At 43.0% G+C, this 19,805-nt stretch overlaps 1 protein-coding gene across 1 annotated transcript; it reads right to left on the bottom strand.

The window, feature by feature from the left end:
- Nucleotides 1-9,944: 9,944 nt before the first annotated feature.
- LOC128736458 (phospholipid-transporting ATPase ABCA1-like) lies at nt 9,945-15,349 on the bottom strand. Its single transcript, XM_053830941.1, has 9 exons — nt 15,153-15,349; nt 14,898-15,093; nt 14,676-14,846; nt 14,100-14,311; nt 13,923-14,047; nt 12,499-13,855; nt 12,363-12,436; nt 10,180-12,304; nt 9,945-10,122 (listed from the first exon to the last, which is right to left on the bottom strand). The coding sequence occupies exons 1-9, from the start codon at nt 15,347-15,349 to the stop codon at nt 9,945-9,947; spliced, it is 4,635 nt and encodes a 1,544-aa protein (XP_053686916.1).
- Nucleotides 15,350-19,805: the final 4,456 nt, after the last annotated feature.

Genomic DNA, 19,805 nt, shown 5'->3' with positions numbered 1-19,805 from the left:
TCGATGACAGCCCGTTGAGTTCCACCAATCGACTGAAACGACAAACTGGCCACCAGTCGTGTGGGCTATCGGCGCGACGACCGTATACGCAGTAATATACATACTCTAATTACAACGACGCGTCTCGGAACCTTGCACGCGGCGATTTGTTATCGCGCCGCGCGAGATTGAATCGAGCTTTCCTATCGGTGGTCGGTGGCGGCCCGCGCTGGCGCTGGATTGTGGGTGTAAGCTCCATTATAAACAATGGTCGTCTACTGAATGGGTTTAGTTTCATATTTCGTAGGTATTTGTTTGCTTTACAGAGTGATGTATCGAATGTGGTATACAACGCTGGTGTATTAGAACCAAAATAAACAATTTGCGCATTTATTGGTAGTATATTAGCTTATCGTATTAAACTGAAAATTTTATTGTGTGAGCCAGTGGTAATTCTAGAGAATTTATCGCCTAGGACGATAGCACATTTGCCTTTTTTAGTGATACGGCTGGAATATATGCCGTAATGTGAACAATTCTGTGACGTTTTTGGTGTTTTAGTCAAACCCAGACTAAGTATTCTTGTGTCTTTTAAATTGGTTTCATTCGAAAGTATCACCTATCAACTTTAAATTATCAACTAGTTATTTCAAGACATAATCCATATTTCGAACAGCATTTGAAAAATTATTTTTGTGAGTACATGCTCTGATTAAAAAAATTGTATGAACTCTTTGGCCGTTGGAGTACGTCTTACAGCAAGGTTCGGGATAGGGTATCATTCCAAAAAAGCGAAAAATGCGAGCGTCACGAAAAAATGAAAGATTTTGAGCGCTAATAGCTTAGTCACGGTGCTCCTAAGACCGTTATTACCAGTCGATTTGTAGCACTTACCACCATATTTGGGTAAAATTTTAAAAAAATCGTAGGCACGGTTTTGTAGATACGCCCTTTCTTAAGAAAATCGACGCAATAGCTCTATATTGCGACATTTGCCCCTATTTAGACTACCCCGATTTACACGATTATCACAGTCGAATCTCGCACACGATTTCGCTTAAAGAAAATGAAGTGAAAAAGAAGGGGAAGAAGGAAAAAATCAGACGAGTTGTGTACAAGACACGACCGCATGTACAGGTGACGCAGGACTACGTAAGTCTCTTTGAAGTGATAGTGGCATGTATTCATGCTTGTAATCATTCGATTCTTCATGTATACATGCTATATGCAACATATATACATGCTACATGCGTTGTATGTAACATTTATCAAAGTAGTAACATTGCATACGTTCAATTCTCAAACGATTGTGCATTTGAAAACAATTTAACAAAATCAAGAACACAAACTATTGCTTTCCTGCTATCTTACTGAAATTAAAGATTGTTTTTATTACCCATGGTTTCCCACGTTGAAGGGATTTTACCAATTCAATCCTATTTTATCAACAGCACATCTTTCCACTACACTTCTAATGAAACGGCAAGCATGCGTATTCATACAGAGTCGTATTATAACCGAACATCACATCAAATTGGACTAGGTTTAATCGCGTTCGTAAGAAATCTGTTGGCACGAGGGGGCTTTGTTACTCTCTCTGGCGTACTTCCCATGCAAGGACATCAAAATGGTCTAGGTTGAACCGCGGCGTTAAGAAATCTCGTTGAAATGAGGGAACTTGGTCGCTTGTTTAGGCTCACTTCCCAAGTACAGATCTCAAATTGGTATAGGTTTAGATCATCGTAAAGAATCTTCCAACCAATCACGAAGCGAGAATTCTGGTAAAACATAGGTTCATTATTTTCAATTTTTCAATAGTTCAACATCAAGAATCCATACTTTTCTTCATTTGGGTCAATTCTTAGAAGATTTTCCGATCGATTGGTGTAAGAATATTGAAAATCGATCGGAAAACCGCTGAGATATTAGCACTCAAAACCTTTCATTTTTCGTGACGCTCGCATTTTTCGATTTTTTGGAATGACACCCTATCTCAAAACTTGCCGTAAGACGTAGTCCTACGTCAAAAAGTCAAACTCATTAGTAGATCAAACTAAAAGCCACTCTAGTGTCAGATTAACAGTGCAAAATGCGGTACGTTGCATTAAATGATTATCACAGTAGTCTAAATAGTCATAAAAGGGGTAATAAATAACGGGTGGCAACTAAAATTTTGGAATTTTTTCTCAGGCTGTCAAAAAAAGACAAAGATACATGAAGAAGATCTGATTTACCGAAATTAAAGATACATTATCCATTGTTGAAAAAAATTAGTGTACATTTGAAAACGGCTAGTAATAGGCTGTTCGGCGAAGCTTCCGTTTGACGTCGAAACAGGAGCGTTGTACGGCCGTCCTGTCAACTTTGCGAATGCATCTCTTGATTCTACCAATCAACTGTTTGCGATTCGGGGCTCTCCAGTTATTTTTGTACACCAAGGAACTCAAAATCCCAAAGAAATCTTCGATTGGGCGCACTGAGCCAGATTTTTCGGATCGTGGTTTTTGGGTAAAAATGGGATCGAATGGGTATTCAGGAACAATTGTCTGTTTTGGCGTAATGCATGTACTCACAATAATCCGGCCAAAACATGTATTGTCCATCTGTATGATGTTTTTGTAGAAACGGGATCAAAATTTTCTTCAGACATTCGTCTGGTGCATCTTTATTTATAGCCAAACCAGAGGGCTTGTTGTTAAAGAAACGAGAAAGAGAATGATGTCCTTCTACGTCCATAATTTTGGCTGGTCTTCCACTACCTTGCTTGCGAATAGTTGTTGGGCATCTGAGGATATGGTTAACAGTTGAAGCCGCAACATATTTGCTTTTTAAATGTTGTACCGAATACTTTATGCCGAGATTTCTTTTGCAGTTCGTAGAAATGTACAACGCGCTCCCGAAATGCTTCTTGTTTCGACGTCATTTTTAACAAAACTGGCCAAACCAGACAAAAAATATTAACGAAAAGAGAAGAGAGAGAGCTAACACATACATACTCTCATTTCTCTCTGAGCTCATTTGTTATTGAGCATAAGGGCCGTGAAAAAATTCCAAAATTTTAGTTGCCACCCGTTCCACTTGTTTAATGCGCACAAGGGTACCAAATATCGGTAGAAGCGTAGTATGGTGTCGACTTGTATTTGTTTGTAGCTTTTTTTGGGAAATGGCGTATGTAGTCGAACCAAAATCGTAACAAATTTTTAGTTACTCTCCGACGTTTCGCTTTTATTTTTAAAGCTTTTTCAAGGAATCGCTATAAACATCGGTATTTTAACTATGTGACAATTTTTAGTATTTGTTTGTTACTCACTAACTAGTCTGTCCGTTGTCTGAATGATTTTGTTTGAAAATGTCTAAAATTGTCGCTGCTGTCTTATGTTTCCATCTTGGGTTCCTGTATATGATGAATTTGATTGTAGATTTTGTTTTTTTAGTCGTCTATTGCTAACCTGTAGTTTGTCATTTGTTGTGGATTTTTAATATCTTTCGTCACTATTATTTTTGAGTTTTATTCTGTTCCTGCACTATCGGTCTAAGAGTCACCTGGATCTACAATTACTGTTTATGTGTGTGGATATGTTTGGTTAGGCACTAGGGTTGTGGGGGTGTTCTTGGTTTTATTTTGTACAGAAAATAGTATTCCGGCATATATACTATTTAATCCTTCTACGTCTGTTCGTTTGTTGATTGCGTTTGGACTGTTGTATATGTGGCACATCTCTAGTATGGCTAGTGATGATCTTTTGTAGCTTTGGTCTAGTATTTTGGTGGTTGTGAGGTCAAATCTATGTTTTTCGTCTATGCAATGGGCGATTAAAGCGGTTTTTTCCTTGAGGGCTTGTATTTCCCAATCTGTGTATGTGTGTCCTGTTTCTATTAGTTTGTTTAGCTTGTTTATGGTTGTTTGATGTCCTGATAGTCTTGTTTTTAATTGGGTGGTTGTCATTCCTATGTATGAGGCTGAGCAATCTTGGCAACATATTTCATAAATTTTTTATCGGTAGAAGTATTTTAATATTTTTGAGATATGCTGCATACAATGAAATATAAATGACTTAATGAGTTCTGAATAATTTTAAATTATTATGCGACTTTCACTGATACGCCCGTTTTGACTGGGACTTGTAGCTTTCTTCAGTGAGTGGTAAGTTTTGGATATAAAATATTGTAGAATTAAATAGAGTTTTCCAATTTTTTCTCGTATATTATTGAATTTTGCTTTAATTACTGTATATTTGTGAATCACACTAGGTGAATGGGTATGAAATGGAGAAAGTTACCTGGAAGGAGCGTCAAACATAGCTCTGGCTCTTTCAAGCTCCCACCTGACGCCTCCACGCAGATCTAAGTCAAATGATGACGGTCGATGGCCTTACCCGGAAATGCTTACTTACTTACGTACTTACTGAAGCAGCTAAGCTAGGAGGTGCGAACTAGAGCGTCTGTTCTCCGGGCGAGGGGCGGCTCACACAGTGTCTGTCTCGTAACGGGCGGCTGAATATGAAATGCTGTATCCCGCAAGCAATACCTAAGATGGCAGACCCATCAGCGGGATGTAGGTATCGCGACCCCGGTGAGGTAGTATACCGAAAACTCAATTACCACGATCAACGAAGAAGGAAATTCAGGACGGAACAATCAGTATAGGACACGGCAAGGGACAAGGAAACGATTAAGGGATAACGATTGGAAGCTTGGTACCTGGAATGTCCGAACTCTCCATGAACCGGCACGGGCTGGCTTGCTTGCTCGAGAGCTGCATCAATTCGGAGTGGAGATCGCTGCTATTCAGGAAGTTCGGTGGTCAAATTCCGGAGAAAGGGAGTTCCGTGCAGTAGACCCTTTTGCAGGCAACTACCACATCTACTACAGTGGCGCTAACAAAGCAGAACATGGAGTCGGTTTCGTAATGTTGGGAAAACAAAAGCAACGAGTTATCCGGCGGAGGCCCGTAGATGACCGTATATGCGTGTTGAGGATTGAGGGCAAATTCTTCAACTATAGCCTAATCAACCTATACGCACCGACAAATAATAAATCCGATGATGCTAAGGACGAGTTTTACGACAGGCTTGAGAGGACCTTTGGAGAGTGCCCAAAACACGACGTGAAAATCATCATCGGAGATGCAAACGCGCAGATCGGGAGGGAGGAATTCTTCCGTCCAGTTGTTGGAAGACATAGCCTGCATCTGTCGACCAATGATAACGGTCTGAGGCTTATAAATTTTACCGCGGCCAGAGGAATGGCCATCTGTAGCACCTACTATCCACGTTTGAATATACGGAAACACACGGCATTCAAATGGAGACTCTAGCTCTCAGATCGATTAGGCTTCGTGCACAAATTACGTAACGGTCAGAGGGGGGGGGGAGGTCGAGCTTTTTGTTACGTGGGGGGAGGGGGAGTCATGGGAAGAGTTACGTAGCAAATTGATCAAATTAAAAAAAACTACGGAATTATTTTTTGCTAAATAAATCTGAGCAGCTGAGCCCAACATGCAACATGGGGTGATGCCTTGCTGTTTCAATTGTGAAACTCTCCGCGATTCTACTTGATCAAACCCATTCTGATCAAAATGTCGGTTCTGTACTCAGATGTGGTTGTGTTAAATCATACAGTTTGATCAGAATTCAGAATTGACTTCTGATCAGAGTGGTTTTGATAGGAAGGTAGAATCGGTCCGTTTCTTAAGTTTGTAAGAATAAAACAATTAAAGAGATTGTACGATTTTTATTCAATGACAGGGGGGGAGGTTCAGTTAACGTTACGTAATTTAAAGGGGGGCTATGCCAAGCGTTACATAGGGGAGGGAGGGGGTCAAAAACTATATTGTACGGTCTTTTCTGGGACCAAATATCGACTCTGACCACTATCTCGTAGAGAGTAAGATTCGCGCAAGGCTGTCGAACACGGCGAAAGCTCGCACTGAGAGGATGCTGCGTTTCAACATCCAGCGGTTAACGGCAGACGGCGTAGCAGTGAAGTACGTCAGGAAGCTTGACCAACGAATCGCAGAACAGCAGGTAGAAGAAGAAGATATAAATGGGCTGTGGAGGAACATCCATGGCGCCATCCAAACAGCAGCGAGAGAGGTGGTCGGCACGACGCGTGGAAGACAGCGTAACAGCTGGTTTGATGCCGAATGCCAGAGAGTGACAGGTGAAAAGAACCAGACCAGGAGTCGCATGCTCACTGCAGCAACGCGTCAAAACAGAGAGAGGTACAGAGAGACTAGGGCTGCGGAAAAAAGAATCCATCGTCTAAAGAAACGCGAGTACGAGGAACACGTGCTCGCCGGCTCAGAGGAGCGATAACCCAGCAACGACACACGGAGTTTCTATAAAACGGTGAGATGCAGGAAGTTTGCCATGCCTGTGATGTGCAATGATAGTACTGGCAATCTGCATACCGACAAAACGGCGGTAGCAGCCAGGTGGAAGGCGCACTTTCAGACACGGTTGAATGGGGAGGTAAGATCAGCAGGGACAGGATAGAAATTGTAAGCGATTGTCAAGCTGTGGAGCCACCAACACAGGAGGAGGTTAAGAAGGCAATCAGTGAGCTGAAAAACGGTAAGGCTGCTGGGAAGGACGGTATCCCGACTGAACTTCTAAAAGCGGGGAGCGAGCGGCTGTACGAAGCAATCCACCGGATCATTGTCAGGATCTGGGAGGAAGAACAAATGCCGGAGGAGTGGTTGGATGGCCTCATTTGCCCAATTTTCAGAAAGGGACATCGACTGGAGTGTAAAAACTATCGAGGAATTACATTGCTCAATTCTGCCTACAGGGTGCTTTCCCGTATCCTGTTCTGCAGACTGAGACCGTTAGCGGAGTCCTTCGTCGGCGAATACCAAGCAGGTTTTTGTGACGGTCGCTCCACGACGTATCAGATGTTTACCCTGCGTCAGTTACTAGACAAGTTCCGAGAGTACAACTTGCAGACACACCATCTGTTTGTGGACTTTAAAGCGGTGTACGATGCAGTTAAACGATATGAGCTGTGGCAGATAATGCTAGAACATGGTTTTCCGACGAAACTAGTTACGCTGATTCGTGCGACGTTGGACGGATCCAAATCATGGGTTAAAATAGCGGGTGAGACCTCTGCTGCTTTCGTGACGTTTAATGGACTGAAGCATGGGGATGCACTCTCTTGGTTTTGCGGATGACGTCGATATCATCGGAACCAACCGTAGAGCATAGTGTAGTCGTCCTGCCAGTAAAAACCACTTAGATTTAAACTTCTCGCTCGGTGGTAATCTACAATAGATGTAGAAAGAGGCACAATTTGTGTCTAAAACCCAACCAGACGCGTCGCTACCTTGATTAGTGGGTTTTGCAGTCTCCTTTTGTCCAGCGCCTCCCTCTTTCGCGATCCCCCGCTTGAGCGAGAAAACAAAATGGTTCCCTTCAATATTTTAATTGGTGACGAATTAATCGTTTCTAAAAGTTGGCCTATTCCTACTGTTATATGACTTCTGGTTACTTTTACATATATAATATGTAAGTATTTGCGATGTTAAATCTTTGTTGGGCAAAATTAGGTCTAAATCTTTGTGTTCGTCTTTCCCTACCTTTGGGTGTCCGTCTTTCCCGACTTGGATACCATTTTCTCAAACTTCAATAACTTTTTACTAAATATTCAAGAATTCACCAGGCTTGCAAGGGATATTCGTTGAAGGATCAAACTAACGCAATGTCGTCGATATAGCATGAATATGTTGTTTTTGAACGATTTATCAGCTATTTCCTTCACACACAAAATTACATCGGTTAGCATATCTACGCATTTTTTCTTTGTTTTGTATATAATTTTGACAGTTGCGCTGCTAAAAATCGGCAGTTTAAATTCAAAAGTGTTCATTCAGTCTATAGAAACATTTCCCATCATTGATTTGCTTCAAAAAATTATTGTTTATGAAAAATGACAAGTGTCCGTCTTTCCCGCAGTGTCCGTCTTTACCGCTTTTCCCTACCGCTTTTTTCAGACGCTTTTTTTGCTGTTGTCTTTCGGACTAAGGACCTGTTTTAATATCGATGCATTGGCGAAAGTCATCTACACGCAATTCCGCTTACTTCATTTGCATCATTCTCTTCAGAAAATTCAGAAAACTATTATTTACCGAAATAGTTTCTCAAAATGGTTTAAAACTTAAAGGGCAATATTCAAGCATTACTATTGTAGATTAAACTTTTGAGTTAGGTTGGGTAAACAACATATTAGTTGCTTCAGAAACTGTTCAATGTTTAGCTGTAAATGTGACGCATGCTTTAATGACCATTGAAATTCGGTTAGCAAAAAAGTAGCATAGTGAAATCCAGATCCTACATTAACTGTTTGCAAAATGGTCATACTGCAGCCCAATGCAACTCAACATGTGCTTGTAAAAAAAATATGAAAAATTACGTCACTCATCGCTCTCCACCAAGATGTACTGGAGCCATCTGCTGTCTCTGTCTCGGAAGCAACGATTCAAGAAAAGAAAGGGAGTAATCAGACAAATTTAAACTAAAGAAGCTAAATTGAAAGAATGACAAAGTACTTCAATAATTCAGCACAATTAAACCAACGCCTCTCTTTGACTATGGAAATTACAGCAAAACAGTCAGCAAAAAGAAGAACTGGTTTAATGATGACAGATAGCTTCTTTAATTGTCGTGTAGTTCTTGACTCAGTTCCTCATTCTCATTTTGTCACTGAGCAGTTTGCCACTTCATTTGGACTAAAGCGAAAGCCCGCTGATAAACTTTAGCAAAGAGTTTCTGGGAATAATACGGGAACCAAATAAAGACGTTTTCCGTATTCTTATTCCGAAGCAACCGAAAAATCCAAAGCAAGCTGCACGAAATGTAGAATGCTTAGTAAGATCGTAAGATCTTTTGATTCACTTGGGTTCTTTTGTCCTGTAACAACAACGTCAAAACTTTTAACGTCAAGTTCTTATAACGAGAAAACTATGAATGTTGAATTCTGCAGCTAACCAACAATATTACCAAACACCAAAAAAGCCAAACCGAAACAGATTATGGCTCCTGGAGTTGAACTAGAAGCATCGCTACTGTTAGGTAAGTTTGTGGATGATAAAAGGATAGACCGAAGCATCGAGTGGTCGTTTATTCCTCTACGCTGCCCACATTTCGGAGGAATTTGGGAGGCCTATGTAAAATCGGTCAAATTTCACTTGAAACTTATTCTCGCCAGACAAAAAACTATTTTTACAGAATTTACCACAATGTCATCTCAGATAGAAGCAGTTTTGAATTACCAGCTGCTAGCCTCTTTTTCTGAAGACCCGTAACCCGTTCTTCTGACGACGTAACCGCAATAATGAAATAGTAATTTCAAGGTTGTTCGTGAATTCCAGGCATTCTCGCAGTCGACCTACAAAGCCATTATTGTCGGAAGTAACACAAGCTTTGGAAATGATGGATGGTGGATTATCTACGTCGTCGAAAGAACTACAAGATTACCCGTATCAAGCCTTGTGTTCTCGTTATAATTGTCGACGATAATCTTCCAACTCTATCAATGGTCATAAGCCAAAGTTGATCTGCTCCTAGCTTCTGACGGTCGGAAAGATGTTACATCCACTCCAAAACCTGGTAGCACAGTTTAGCTACCTTACACCAATACTACATTAAATGCCAATGAATATTGTTCCCCAAAAAGCAATAAACGTATTGCATATGACTGACTTTAAATTCACGCGAACGTGTTTTTTTTATTCTCTCCATTCGTATATAACAGAAAATTCTACACGTTCGATGCAGCAAATACACAATATCACAGTAAAACGTCACAATTATTTGACTAAAAATGCATAGTATTTTATTTTATTTTGGAAAATCTGAATCTTTGAATCTTCTGTTTAAATAATCATGTGTATTTCTTTTCTCTATTTTACAGGTACGAGGATTAATTTCATCTTCAAAGTTGTAAGTACTCTCAACGAAGACAACTCATTGTTGTTTTCGATTTTTCGTAAAATGTAGGAACACCTGTTCCAGAGTGGTCTGACAGATGGTATAATCTTCAATTGAGAGCGAGTTTTTCGAGGCATCCATTATACCGAACATTTTTGACCACTTCTGCTGCGTTGGTGGAATGAAGAAACTCAAATATTCATCATGCGCTTCCCTACACAATAAATAAAATGATATTAGCTTTCAACAATTTTAACATTTTTTCTTTTACCTTAGTTGAGCATCGCTAAAGCGCTTTTTGATAAAATCCTTAACATCAGAAATGTTGCTTTTGAGATCATCTGATTTTTGCATTTTGACATTTATCATAAATCCCTGGGAAAATCTGTTCTTTAGATGTTGAGTAGAACCTAGACATTTGAGCTCGCCATTCACCATTATCGAAAGTCTGGTGCAAAGTGCTTCGCACTCATCCATACTGTGTGTTGTCAATACAATAGTTCGACCGGCTTCCCGCACACGATTAATTACATTCCACAATCGTCTCTTAGCACCAGGATCCAAACCGGAACTAGGTTCATCCAGTAAAATAATAGATGGACTCATAATCGCCAGCGCCGTACTTAGCTTCCTCTGATTTCCGATACTGTAGTTTTTCGTTCGAACATCCAGGTGTTTGCTGAAGGATAAATCTTCAGCCAATCCGGATATCATTTTCTTGACATCGTCACCATGAACACCGCGAAGCAGGGCGAAAATTCGAACAGTTTCCGCTCCTGTCAACTCATTGAGCAATCCTCCAAATTGAGAGCAATAACCTACGTTTACATTAGTACTACGAACGTCTACGCCATTGAACCATATTTTTCCAGATGTGATGGACTCGTCTCCTACCAGCATTTTGAAAGTCGTCGTTTTACCGGCTCCATTCATTCCCAACAGACCAAAGCATTCCCCCGCGTCCATGGCGACACTGAGCCGTTTCACCGCAGGATTCATTCCGTAGCGTTTGCTCAAGTTCTTTAACACTACGCTGTGTTGGCCAATTTCCTCCTGGGTCATTTTACTTATCCGAAGCTTTTCCTCCAGCACATCCGAATCGGTGTTGTAAAGGTCTCTAGTCGATGCACGGATCGGCCTTCGGCAAAGCAATTTTCTGTGCAGCTTGTGTTCAATGCAACCTATCAATATCCAGCAAAGAACACCAACCGCTAGTAGATGGGACAGTTCTCGTAAAATTCCATTATCCTCGAATGTTAGTAGATCCATTTTGTTACAACATTTCGGTAGATGTTCGCAGATGGTTTGAATAGAGCATTTGCTTGTCTCGTAGCATTCAAAAAAGCATTGCTCCGATGTGTTGGGTTGTGATCCAAATTTAGTTAAGATTTTGAACAATGTGAAAATGGGCAGGAAATGCATAGCTTGAACTACAGTATTCGCTGTGAAGTTCTGCTTGTAGTAAAGCAACATTGCGGATACTAGTGAGACTAAAACCCCAGCGAACAGATTAAGCAACAGCAGCTTGGTTACTCCGGAAGCGGGAGTTTTGATCCAGAACGACAGTAGATAGGTTTGCGGGAGGAACGCCCATGCGTAGAGGGCGAATATCAGCGACAGCAGCGCAGCGCTCGTCGGTTCGGACCATCCTGGTACTTTGAAGTATACGATGATGCTGATGAGTAGGATGATCGCGAGTGCGAACGTCACAAGGTCATAAACGAAGTTGACAATCCAGAATAGTTCGCTGGATAAACCGGTTAGTAGTTGCTGGAGTTTCACTTGGGAAACACGTTCGCGGATGTAGAACGAAATGAACATCGCAGAAATGAATGATATTGTGAACAATACCGTTATGATAAGGTACACAATATTGATGGGATGTTCGTGTTTGTCTGTTATTTGAATGGAAGCTGTGATTCTACAAAAAGGGCAATTCAACTGTAGTACGGCATTGTGCAAGTGATTCAAGGATTCCGTCGCAAGGCTAGTATCCATACCATTGAACCATGCAGTGTAACCATTGTTTGAAAACGTTGCACCAATTCGCAGTTGATTGTCGTCAAATGAGTCGGTTTCAATGAGTTTCCGATTGATCAATTCAAACATGTCAAATGGCGTTTCACTCAAATGGCGACTGCCGACAAGCTGGCGATAATTATCTACAACAGGCTGCTCGCCAATTTGGTTGTCTAAAATATTTACCGAAGTTTTAAGGCTTGGATCTTCAAGGTGATTCATCAGTAGCAAGCTGGTGATTGCAGCAGGAAGTAAAATTTGGATTGCGTGCTTAATCCAGCTTCTTTTCGTGCAAATCCGTTTCTTTAAAAACAATGCCTTGATTCGATTGATAGTTAGCCTTACTCCTTTCAGAAGTTTTACTTGTTTTCCAGCGTCTATTGAAATGGAATAAATTTTTTAGCAAAACCCTCATTCGAATCGAAACTCACTCACAGCTTGTTTCAACAGTTAAATCTATTTGATGTAAATCTTCTGAGGATTTTAAAACGAACGAATCGCTGCCAGCCCTGCAAAAATTATGCAACTAAAGTTTAGATTATTCTTATTCAGTAACTTAGTTTCAAACTACTTTAAAAATACGTCCTCCATCGTTGTCAATCCAATACCGTAGCTTTTCATCCCACATGCCTCCAGCTCAGCATCTATCTGATTCAGAAGCTTTTCCATATTCTGGGCTGAGCCTTGCCTTAGTATGAACGATACTTCAGTGTTGGTTTCCGCATCTATCTTAACATCATCGTGGAATGTATGCAAAATTTTCATAACTTTATCCACTTTCGGGTTTGTCCCTTTCACGCAGATTAACCGATAGCCCACTCCAAAGCATTGCTTCAAGAAAAATGGCGACCCAACGGCGGTTAGGTTCCCGTCCGCCATGATGGCGATTCGATCACCCAAAATGTCCGCTTCGTCCATGAAGTGGGTACTCAACAGTATTGTTCTATGTTTTTTCTGCGCCAGCAGAAAATCCCAAATCGATCTGCGTGCAGCAGGATCAACTCCTGCGGTGGGCTCATCTAGCAGCACGACCTTAGAGCTGCCAACGAAAGCCATACCGATCGATAGTTTTCGTTTGATTCCACCCGAGAGCGAGCCAGATCGAGCGTTCCGATGGTCTTTCAAGCCGATTAGTGAAACATATCGGTAAACGGTCTCGGAAATCTCAGCTCGAGCAACTCCCTTCAGTCTGGCTGCAAATATCAGATGCTCACTGACCGTTAGCTCCTCGAAGATCACGTTATGCTGAGGACAAAACCCTAGCGAAGTTCGAAATCTTTCGGCATGCCCTAAATCATAACCGTTGATTAACGCCGATCCAGAGGTGGCTGAGAGCATTCCCGTCAGCATCGAGATCAAGGTGGTCTTTCCGGCTCCGTTGTGACCCAAAAGTACCGTAATATGGTTTTCGTACAAATTCAGTGTCAAATTAGCGACTGCAATTTTTCCTCCACGGAAAACCTTGCTTAGATTTCGAATCTGTATTCCTGCTCGTGCTGATACTGGGTCATCCTCGTAATAAGAAGACCTCGGTGGATCTACTAGAGTGACCGTTACTTGTTTGTTTCTCGCTTTCACCCAGAATGATCGGGTAAAAGGGAAATACCACGGCTTTGGAATTCCATATGCACCCGGCAGAACCTGCTCTACGTAGAGGGCCGTAATCGCATAAAGCGTTGCGTCCAGCAGGAGCATTCCGATGGCGATTCCCAAACTGTATTCGTGACAGAATTTTGTACCATCATCAAGGGTCGACCAAGTAAGACCATCTCCCGCAGTTTCGTGATAAAGCATAGCTTCCAATCCATATCCAAATGCTATGTTGAACAGCAAAGAACCGGCTATTCTTTGCTGGGAGCGATCAGTCGAACTAATCACAGCTGCACAAGCAAAATATATTAAACCAGCCGCTATTGCTGCAATGGATGCTGTAAAAAAAATTAATTGGCTATTGATGGCAATTTAGCAGCAACAACGAGAGTATCGTAATGTAACCTTTCTTAAAAAATACAGTAATCAGAAAGGAAAACCATATTAGAGCAATGCTGTAGGCGAAAAGAAACATCCAAATGAGCATCCAGCTTGACTGTTGCAGGATCGATATCTGCCAATAAGTAAAGCTACCTAATTAAGTCCTGATTTCGCCGTCTAATGGGGCAGCTTACCTTGAACATATACGTGATTACCGAAATGGATATCATCAGCATTAATAGCACTTCCGCGAACCAAGCCGCCCAATGAATCCAGCTTTGCAACCCCATAACCTTCATGGCTTCCTTCAGTTGACGTTCCTTTTCGATGCAGACATATTTCACCGTATTGAGGCACACGGAACTGAATGCCATCAGCATCAGCATAAACAGCATAAGGCTAAAATCTCTAAGCTGCACCGTTTCCACACGAACTGGAAAGGACTAAATGTGACCCAAATCAGTACCTACCTAGTAGGTATGCGAACACGGAAAGAAATTTGATTCTAATGCCATGAATGAAATCATAAAATCATGAAATGTGAGTTCATGTCAAATCATGACTGAACTGCCATATCAGACAGCACAAAATCATGAATAATAGTTCATGATTTTGCGTTGTGTTGTACTGCAAGAAGCTCGTGATATCATGATTTTTATTCATGGTGTACTTTCATAAATCATGAGCTAGAAACCGGGAATCATGAGTCATTTTGCTCGTTTTGGAGATTAAATTTCTACCCGTGAAGTAATGCCAAAGCGCTGATTTACTACTTACTTTTACCGATATAGGTGGAAGCTCAGTTCCGGGAGCTAGCCTTCGTAGAAGAGCTTCGAAAATCGCCGATTGAATAACCAGCGATTTCCTCGTTGTGTCTTCTTCAAACAGCGAACCACTTGTTTGGAGCAGAATAGAATATGAGATTTTTTCAGGAAGCTGATAAGCTGTCTAAAATGTACAAAATTTAATACAAATTAAAGTTGGTTTTAATTTTTTTACCTGCAATGTGTTTTCGAAAGCAATGCCCGCAAAAGCCTTGCTTTCCTCAAGTAATGCCTTCAAACTTTCCAAGCTTTCAACTGGTCTAGCATTTTCTATCTGCAACTTTGCCGCCACTTCCCGAACCATGTCATCCACCAAATTGCTTTGAGGATAATAAAGTAACGTTCGCTTGCTCTCCAGCAGTGGATGAAATCTGTGAATAATTGCTACATTAGTTTTGGATTCCCGAAGCTCCGACCGTTGTTTCCACACTCGTAATTCATCACATTAAATTCTTCTGCTGCATTCTGCACGGGCTTTCGTTTGAGTTCTTCCGTAGGAATTAGCAAAACCACGGAGCTGAATAGGATCGGAAGTAGAATGTCAAACGCCGATCGAACGTAATGTCGTCTGTGGATAAGTGAGTTTTTCCACAGAAGTAAAGTAAACTTGTTCCAACAGGATGTCATTTTGCTCCGATTCGGCCAATGGCAGGCTAATTTTGTTCTGTTCTGTTCATGGATTACTCGATTGCTAGGAGTCTCAATTATTATGAACCTATCTGACAAATTTGGTCAATTTTCCCTTATGATCTGAGAGCGAGAAGTCAGTTCAGTGACAGATTGATTGTTTCCGTTTTCTTCTTCTTCTTCTTCTTCTTCTTCTTCTTCTTATTTTTGATGCAGAAAATTCAAACAGTACCATTTAAATCAAGTTAGCACGCTCGTGTTTGCGAGGGTTTTGAAATTTTATTGCAAATAAATACTTCCCCTGTTTTATTCAATCAAGCTAGCTCGTTTTACAGGGACAGTTCGTACTCGGTTTGTGCTTGCAGCTAGATCCTCTTTTTTAGGTACCTACTCGTCGTCAGATCCGCTCCACCTGCCCAATAACGCTTTCTGTGCTCCTGTTTCGTCTTGTTTCTACCGGCGTTGAATCAAACACCATTTTTGCAAGTTGTCTATCCCATTGCCGGTCTGGTCCCGTAACCTGCATCCCGCAACGATCTAGGGCAATTGAAAAAAGACGATGGTTGTCTCACTGTTACCACCAAGAAAACTCTGGCAGTTCTTATGAACACGCACTTCCCTGGTTCAAGAGTGACTATTTTCATAATGTGCCAAATGACGCAGAACCGAGTTACGTCGTTGTTTTACAGAAGATTCGATTAAATGGGAACTTTGCTGTTTTGATCCTATAAAATGTCCAGCTCTAGATCGTATTCTACCCATTTTCTTACTAAAAACGGACCGTGAATAATGTCTGACAACGAAGGAGTGTGGTACAGGTGGATATTGTGAAGCGACTAAAACACGACATGCTACAATAGGCTGGCCATGTAGCTTGCTTACTTACTTACTTAAGTGGCTTGTCGTCCTTAGACAAAGCCTGTTGAACAAGGTTTCTCCGTATAACTCGGTTGTGGGCTACCGCTCTCCAATTCCTTGGACACCGAGTACTCTCCGGCAGATCTAGCTCCACCTTGTCTAACCATATTGCTCGCTGCGCTCCTGGTCGACCTGTTCCTACCGGATTTAAGGTGAACGGCATCTTTGCAGGGTAGTTGTACGGCATTCTTGCAACATGTCCTGCTTATCGTATCCGTCCAGCTTTAGCCACCTTTTGGATACTGGGTTCGCCATAGAGCTGTGCGAGTTCATGGTTCATCCTCCGCCAGCATACTCCGTTCTCCTGTAGGCCGCCGAAGATTGTTCTTAGCACTCGTCCTTCGAAAACTCCGAGCACTCGAAGGTCCTCCTCGAGCATTGTCTATGTTTCATGCCCGTAGAGAACAACCGGTCTAATAAGCGTCTTGTACAGGGTGCACTTTGTACGGGGACTTAGTCTGCTCGACCGCAATTGCTTTTGAAGCCCATAGTAAACACGACTCTGCTGATAATACGCCACTGAATGTCACGGCTATCGGTCACGGTCCGCCGTTACCAGCGTCGACTACCTCAAACTCATCGCCGTCGATTATGCCCAAGCGGCGGTGGGCAAGAACGGTGAACGCTCGATAATTCTCACAGTCTAACCCTATCATTCCACTCCTCCGGTAGCTGCTCCATATCCTAAATTCTAACAAATAGCCGGTGCATACAAACGGCCAGCTTTTCTGGTCCCATTTTAATAAGCTCCGCTCCGATACCATCTTTTCCAGCTGACTTGTTGTTCTTTAGCTGCATGATGGCCTCCTTAATGATGGCCGTTGGGGCCGGCATCTCTTCCCCGTTTGTTGCTCCGTCGAAATCGCTTTAGCCGCCGCCATGGTTCTCCGCCTGGGCGCCATTCAGGTGTTTGTCGAAGTGCTGCTTCCACCTACCGGTCACCTCACGATCGTCCATCAGAATACTGCCATTCTTATCCCGACACATTTCGGCTCGCGGCACGAAGGATCAGTTCAGTTGCGGGATCAGTTCAGTTTCTGGTAGAACGTTCACGTTTCTTGAGAACGATGCAGCCGCTCATACTCTGCATATTCCTGCTCTTCCAGGTAGCACTCTTTCTCCGGAAGATTTGGTTTCGCTGCATCTTCTGCTTGTGTCTTTCCGCGTTTTGACGTGTGGCACTGCGCATCTTGGCCGCCCGCGCAGCGTTCTCCTTATCCATCACACTACTACATTCATCGTCAAACCGATCGTTCCGCTGAATCTGGGCCACATTCTCGATGGAGCTCTTTGGAGCTGTTTTGGTGGTGTTCCAACAGGCCTCGAGGGGGGGCTCCGTAGCCGCAAGGTTACCGAGTCTGCTTTGACAAGCGAGTGGTCGCGGGTTCGAATCTTAGTAGAATCAAGCCATTCGATGTCAAGTGACTTTAGCATGGGTTTATTCTCAGGCCCCTCCATTTACCCTTCCTTCGTGCTGAATTCTATATTTACCCTCTGAAGCCTCTTAACAGTGCAAATGTCCCTCCTATAGTTAAGTGTACTGGTCAGAGGTACGAATGAGTCCTCGCCAGGGACGGCTATAATATGGGATAGTGCTGGCAGCGAGGAATAAGTGGGTAAAGTAGATTAAGCTTTGAAGGAAGGGTAAACCCCAATACACGCAAGCACGCATAAAATTTAATAAGCATATCGCTCACTCAATAGCGATTATAGCAAAAAGAAATGCAGTGCAGGTCATACAGCAAACACCCGGGCGATATTACAATAGATCAACTATACTGGTCGCAGTAATGAGTCCACACATGGAAAAAAACAGGCCTCGAGAGAGGCTCCGTCCAGCTCGTCCTGTTCGGGCAGCGCAGCTTCGGGTATTCGCGTAGTTTGTGGCGACGTCTGGCTGCTACAGCCGCGCGAGATCTAATCGAGGCTGCCATCGGTATCGAATGTTGTTCACAACGGAGAGTTTTGGGCGCATCTTAACCATCACTAGATAGTGGTCCGAGTCAACGTTAGCGCTTCGATATAATCTGACGTTGATGATGTCTGAGAGGTGCCGAACATCGATCAAAACGTGGTAGATCTGTGATTCTGTCTGATTTGGTGACCTCCAGGTGTACTTGTGTAGGATTCTGCGGTGGAAGAAGGTACTACGTGCGGCCATGTTCTTGGAGACGGCAAAGTCGATAAGTCTTAGGCCCATTTTATGGATCCGCTGATGTGCATTGACTGCATTGCATTGCATCCGACTTCGCCGCCTCCAAGAACATGGCCATACGTAGTACCTTCTTCCAGCATAACCTCTACCATCGGTACACCTGGAGATCACCCAACCAGACAGAATCACAAATCGACCACGTTCTGATAGATGGTCGGCACTTTTCAGACATTATCGACGTCAGAACCTATCCGGGCGCTAACATTGATTCGGATCACTACCTAGTGATGGTCAAAAACTATCTGTTGTGAACAACATACGATACCGCCGCCCGCCACGGTATAATCTAGCGCGACTGAAGCAACCAAAGGTCGCCGAAAACTACGCGTTATCTCTCGAAACCGCGCTGCCGGAAGAGGGAGACCTGGATGAAGCCCCTCTTGAAGACTGTTGGAATGCCGTGAAAACAGCCATTAACAGCGTAGCGGAGAACGTCCTAGGCAGTGTGGCACCGAATCGACGTAACGAATGGTTTGACGAGGAATGCCAGCAGATGTTGGATGAGAAGAACGCAGCGCGGGTACAAATGCTGCGTAGAGCCACCCGTCAGAATGTGGAGCGATACAAACAGAAGCGGAGGCAGCAAACCCGACTCTTCAAGGAAAAGAAGCGCCACCAAGAGGAGAAGGAGTGCGAAGTACTCGAACAGCTGTACCGCTTTCACGACACACGGAAGTTCTATCAGAAACTCAACGGATCTCGCAAAGGCTTCGTGCCGCGGGCCGAAATGTGCAGAGATAAAGATGGAGGTATCTTGACTGATGACCGTGCGGTGATCGAAAGGTGGAAGCAGCACTACGATGAACACCTGAATGGCGTGCAGGCGGAAGACCATGATAGCGGAGGAAGTGACCACATTGGTGCAGCAAGCGACGAAGATGTGCCACCCCCATCGATAAGGGAAGTTAAAGAAGCCATCCAGCGGCTGAAGAACAACAAAGCAGCGGGAAAGGATGGCATTGGAGCGGAACTTATTAAAATGGGCCCGGACAAGTTGGCCGGCTGTCTGCATCAATTGATTGTCAAGATTTGGGATGCGGAACGACTACCGGAGGAGTGGAAAGACGGGGTTATCTGCCCTATCTACAAGAAAGGTGATAAGCTGGATTGTGAGAACTACCGAGCCATCACTATCCTGAATGCCGCCTACAAAGTGCTGTCCCAAGTCCTCTTTCATCGACTATCGCCAATAGCCAATAGATTTGTGGGAAGTTACCAGGCCGGCTTCATGGACGGTCGGTCTACAACAGACCAAATCTTCACCCTGCGGCAGATCCTCCAGAAGTGCCGCGAATTCCGAGTCCCCACGCACCACCTGTTCAT

Source organism: Sabethes cyaneus, chromosome 2 (genome assembly GCF_943734655.1).
Source record: "Sabethes cyaneus chromosome 2, idSabCyanKW18_F2, whole genome shotgun sequence".
Lineage (NCBI taxonomy): Eukaryota > Metazoa > Arthropoda > Insecta > Diptera > Culicidae > Sabethes > Sabethes cyaneus.
The sequence above is the reverse complement of the archived record's forward strand: the minus strand, read 5'-3'. Positions and strand labels throughout refer to the sequence as shown.

Excerpts from the sequence above, each read along its gene's own strand:
- LOC128736458 (XM_053830941.1), bottom strand. The coding sequence starts at position 15,349 with ATGACATCCTGTTGGAACAAGTTTACTTTACTTCTGTGGAAAAACTCA. Across the intron at positions 15,094-15,152 it reads TTTAATGTGATGAATTACGA|ATTTCATCCACTGCTGGAGA; the intron begins GTGTGGAAACAA and ends AATTATTCACAG. Across the intron at positions 14,048-14,099 it reads ATTTCGGTAATCACGTATAT|CTTTACTTATTGGCAGATAT; the intron begins GTTCAAGGTAAG and ends TTAATTAGGTAG.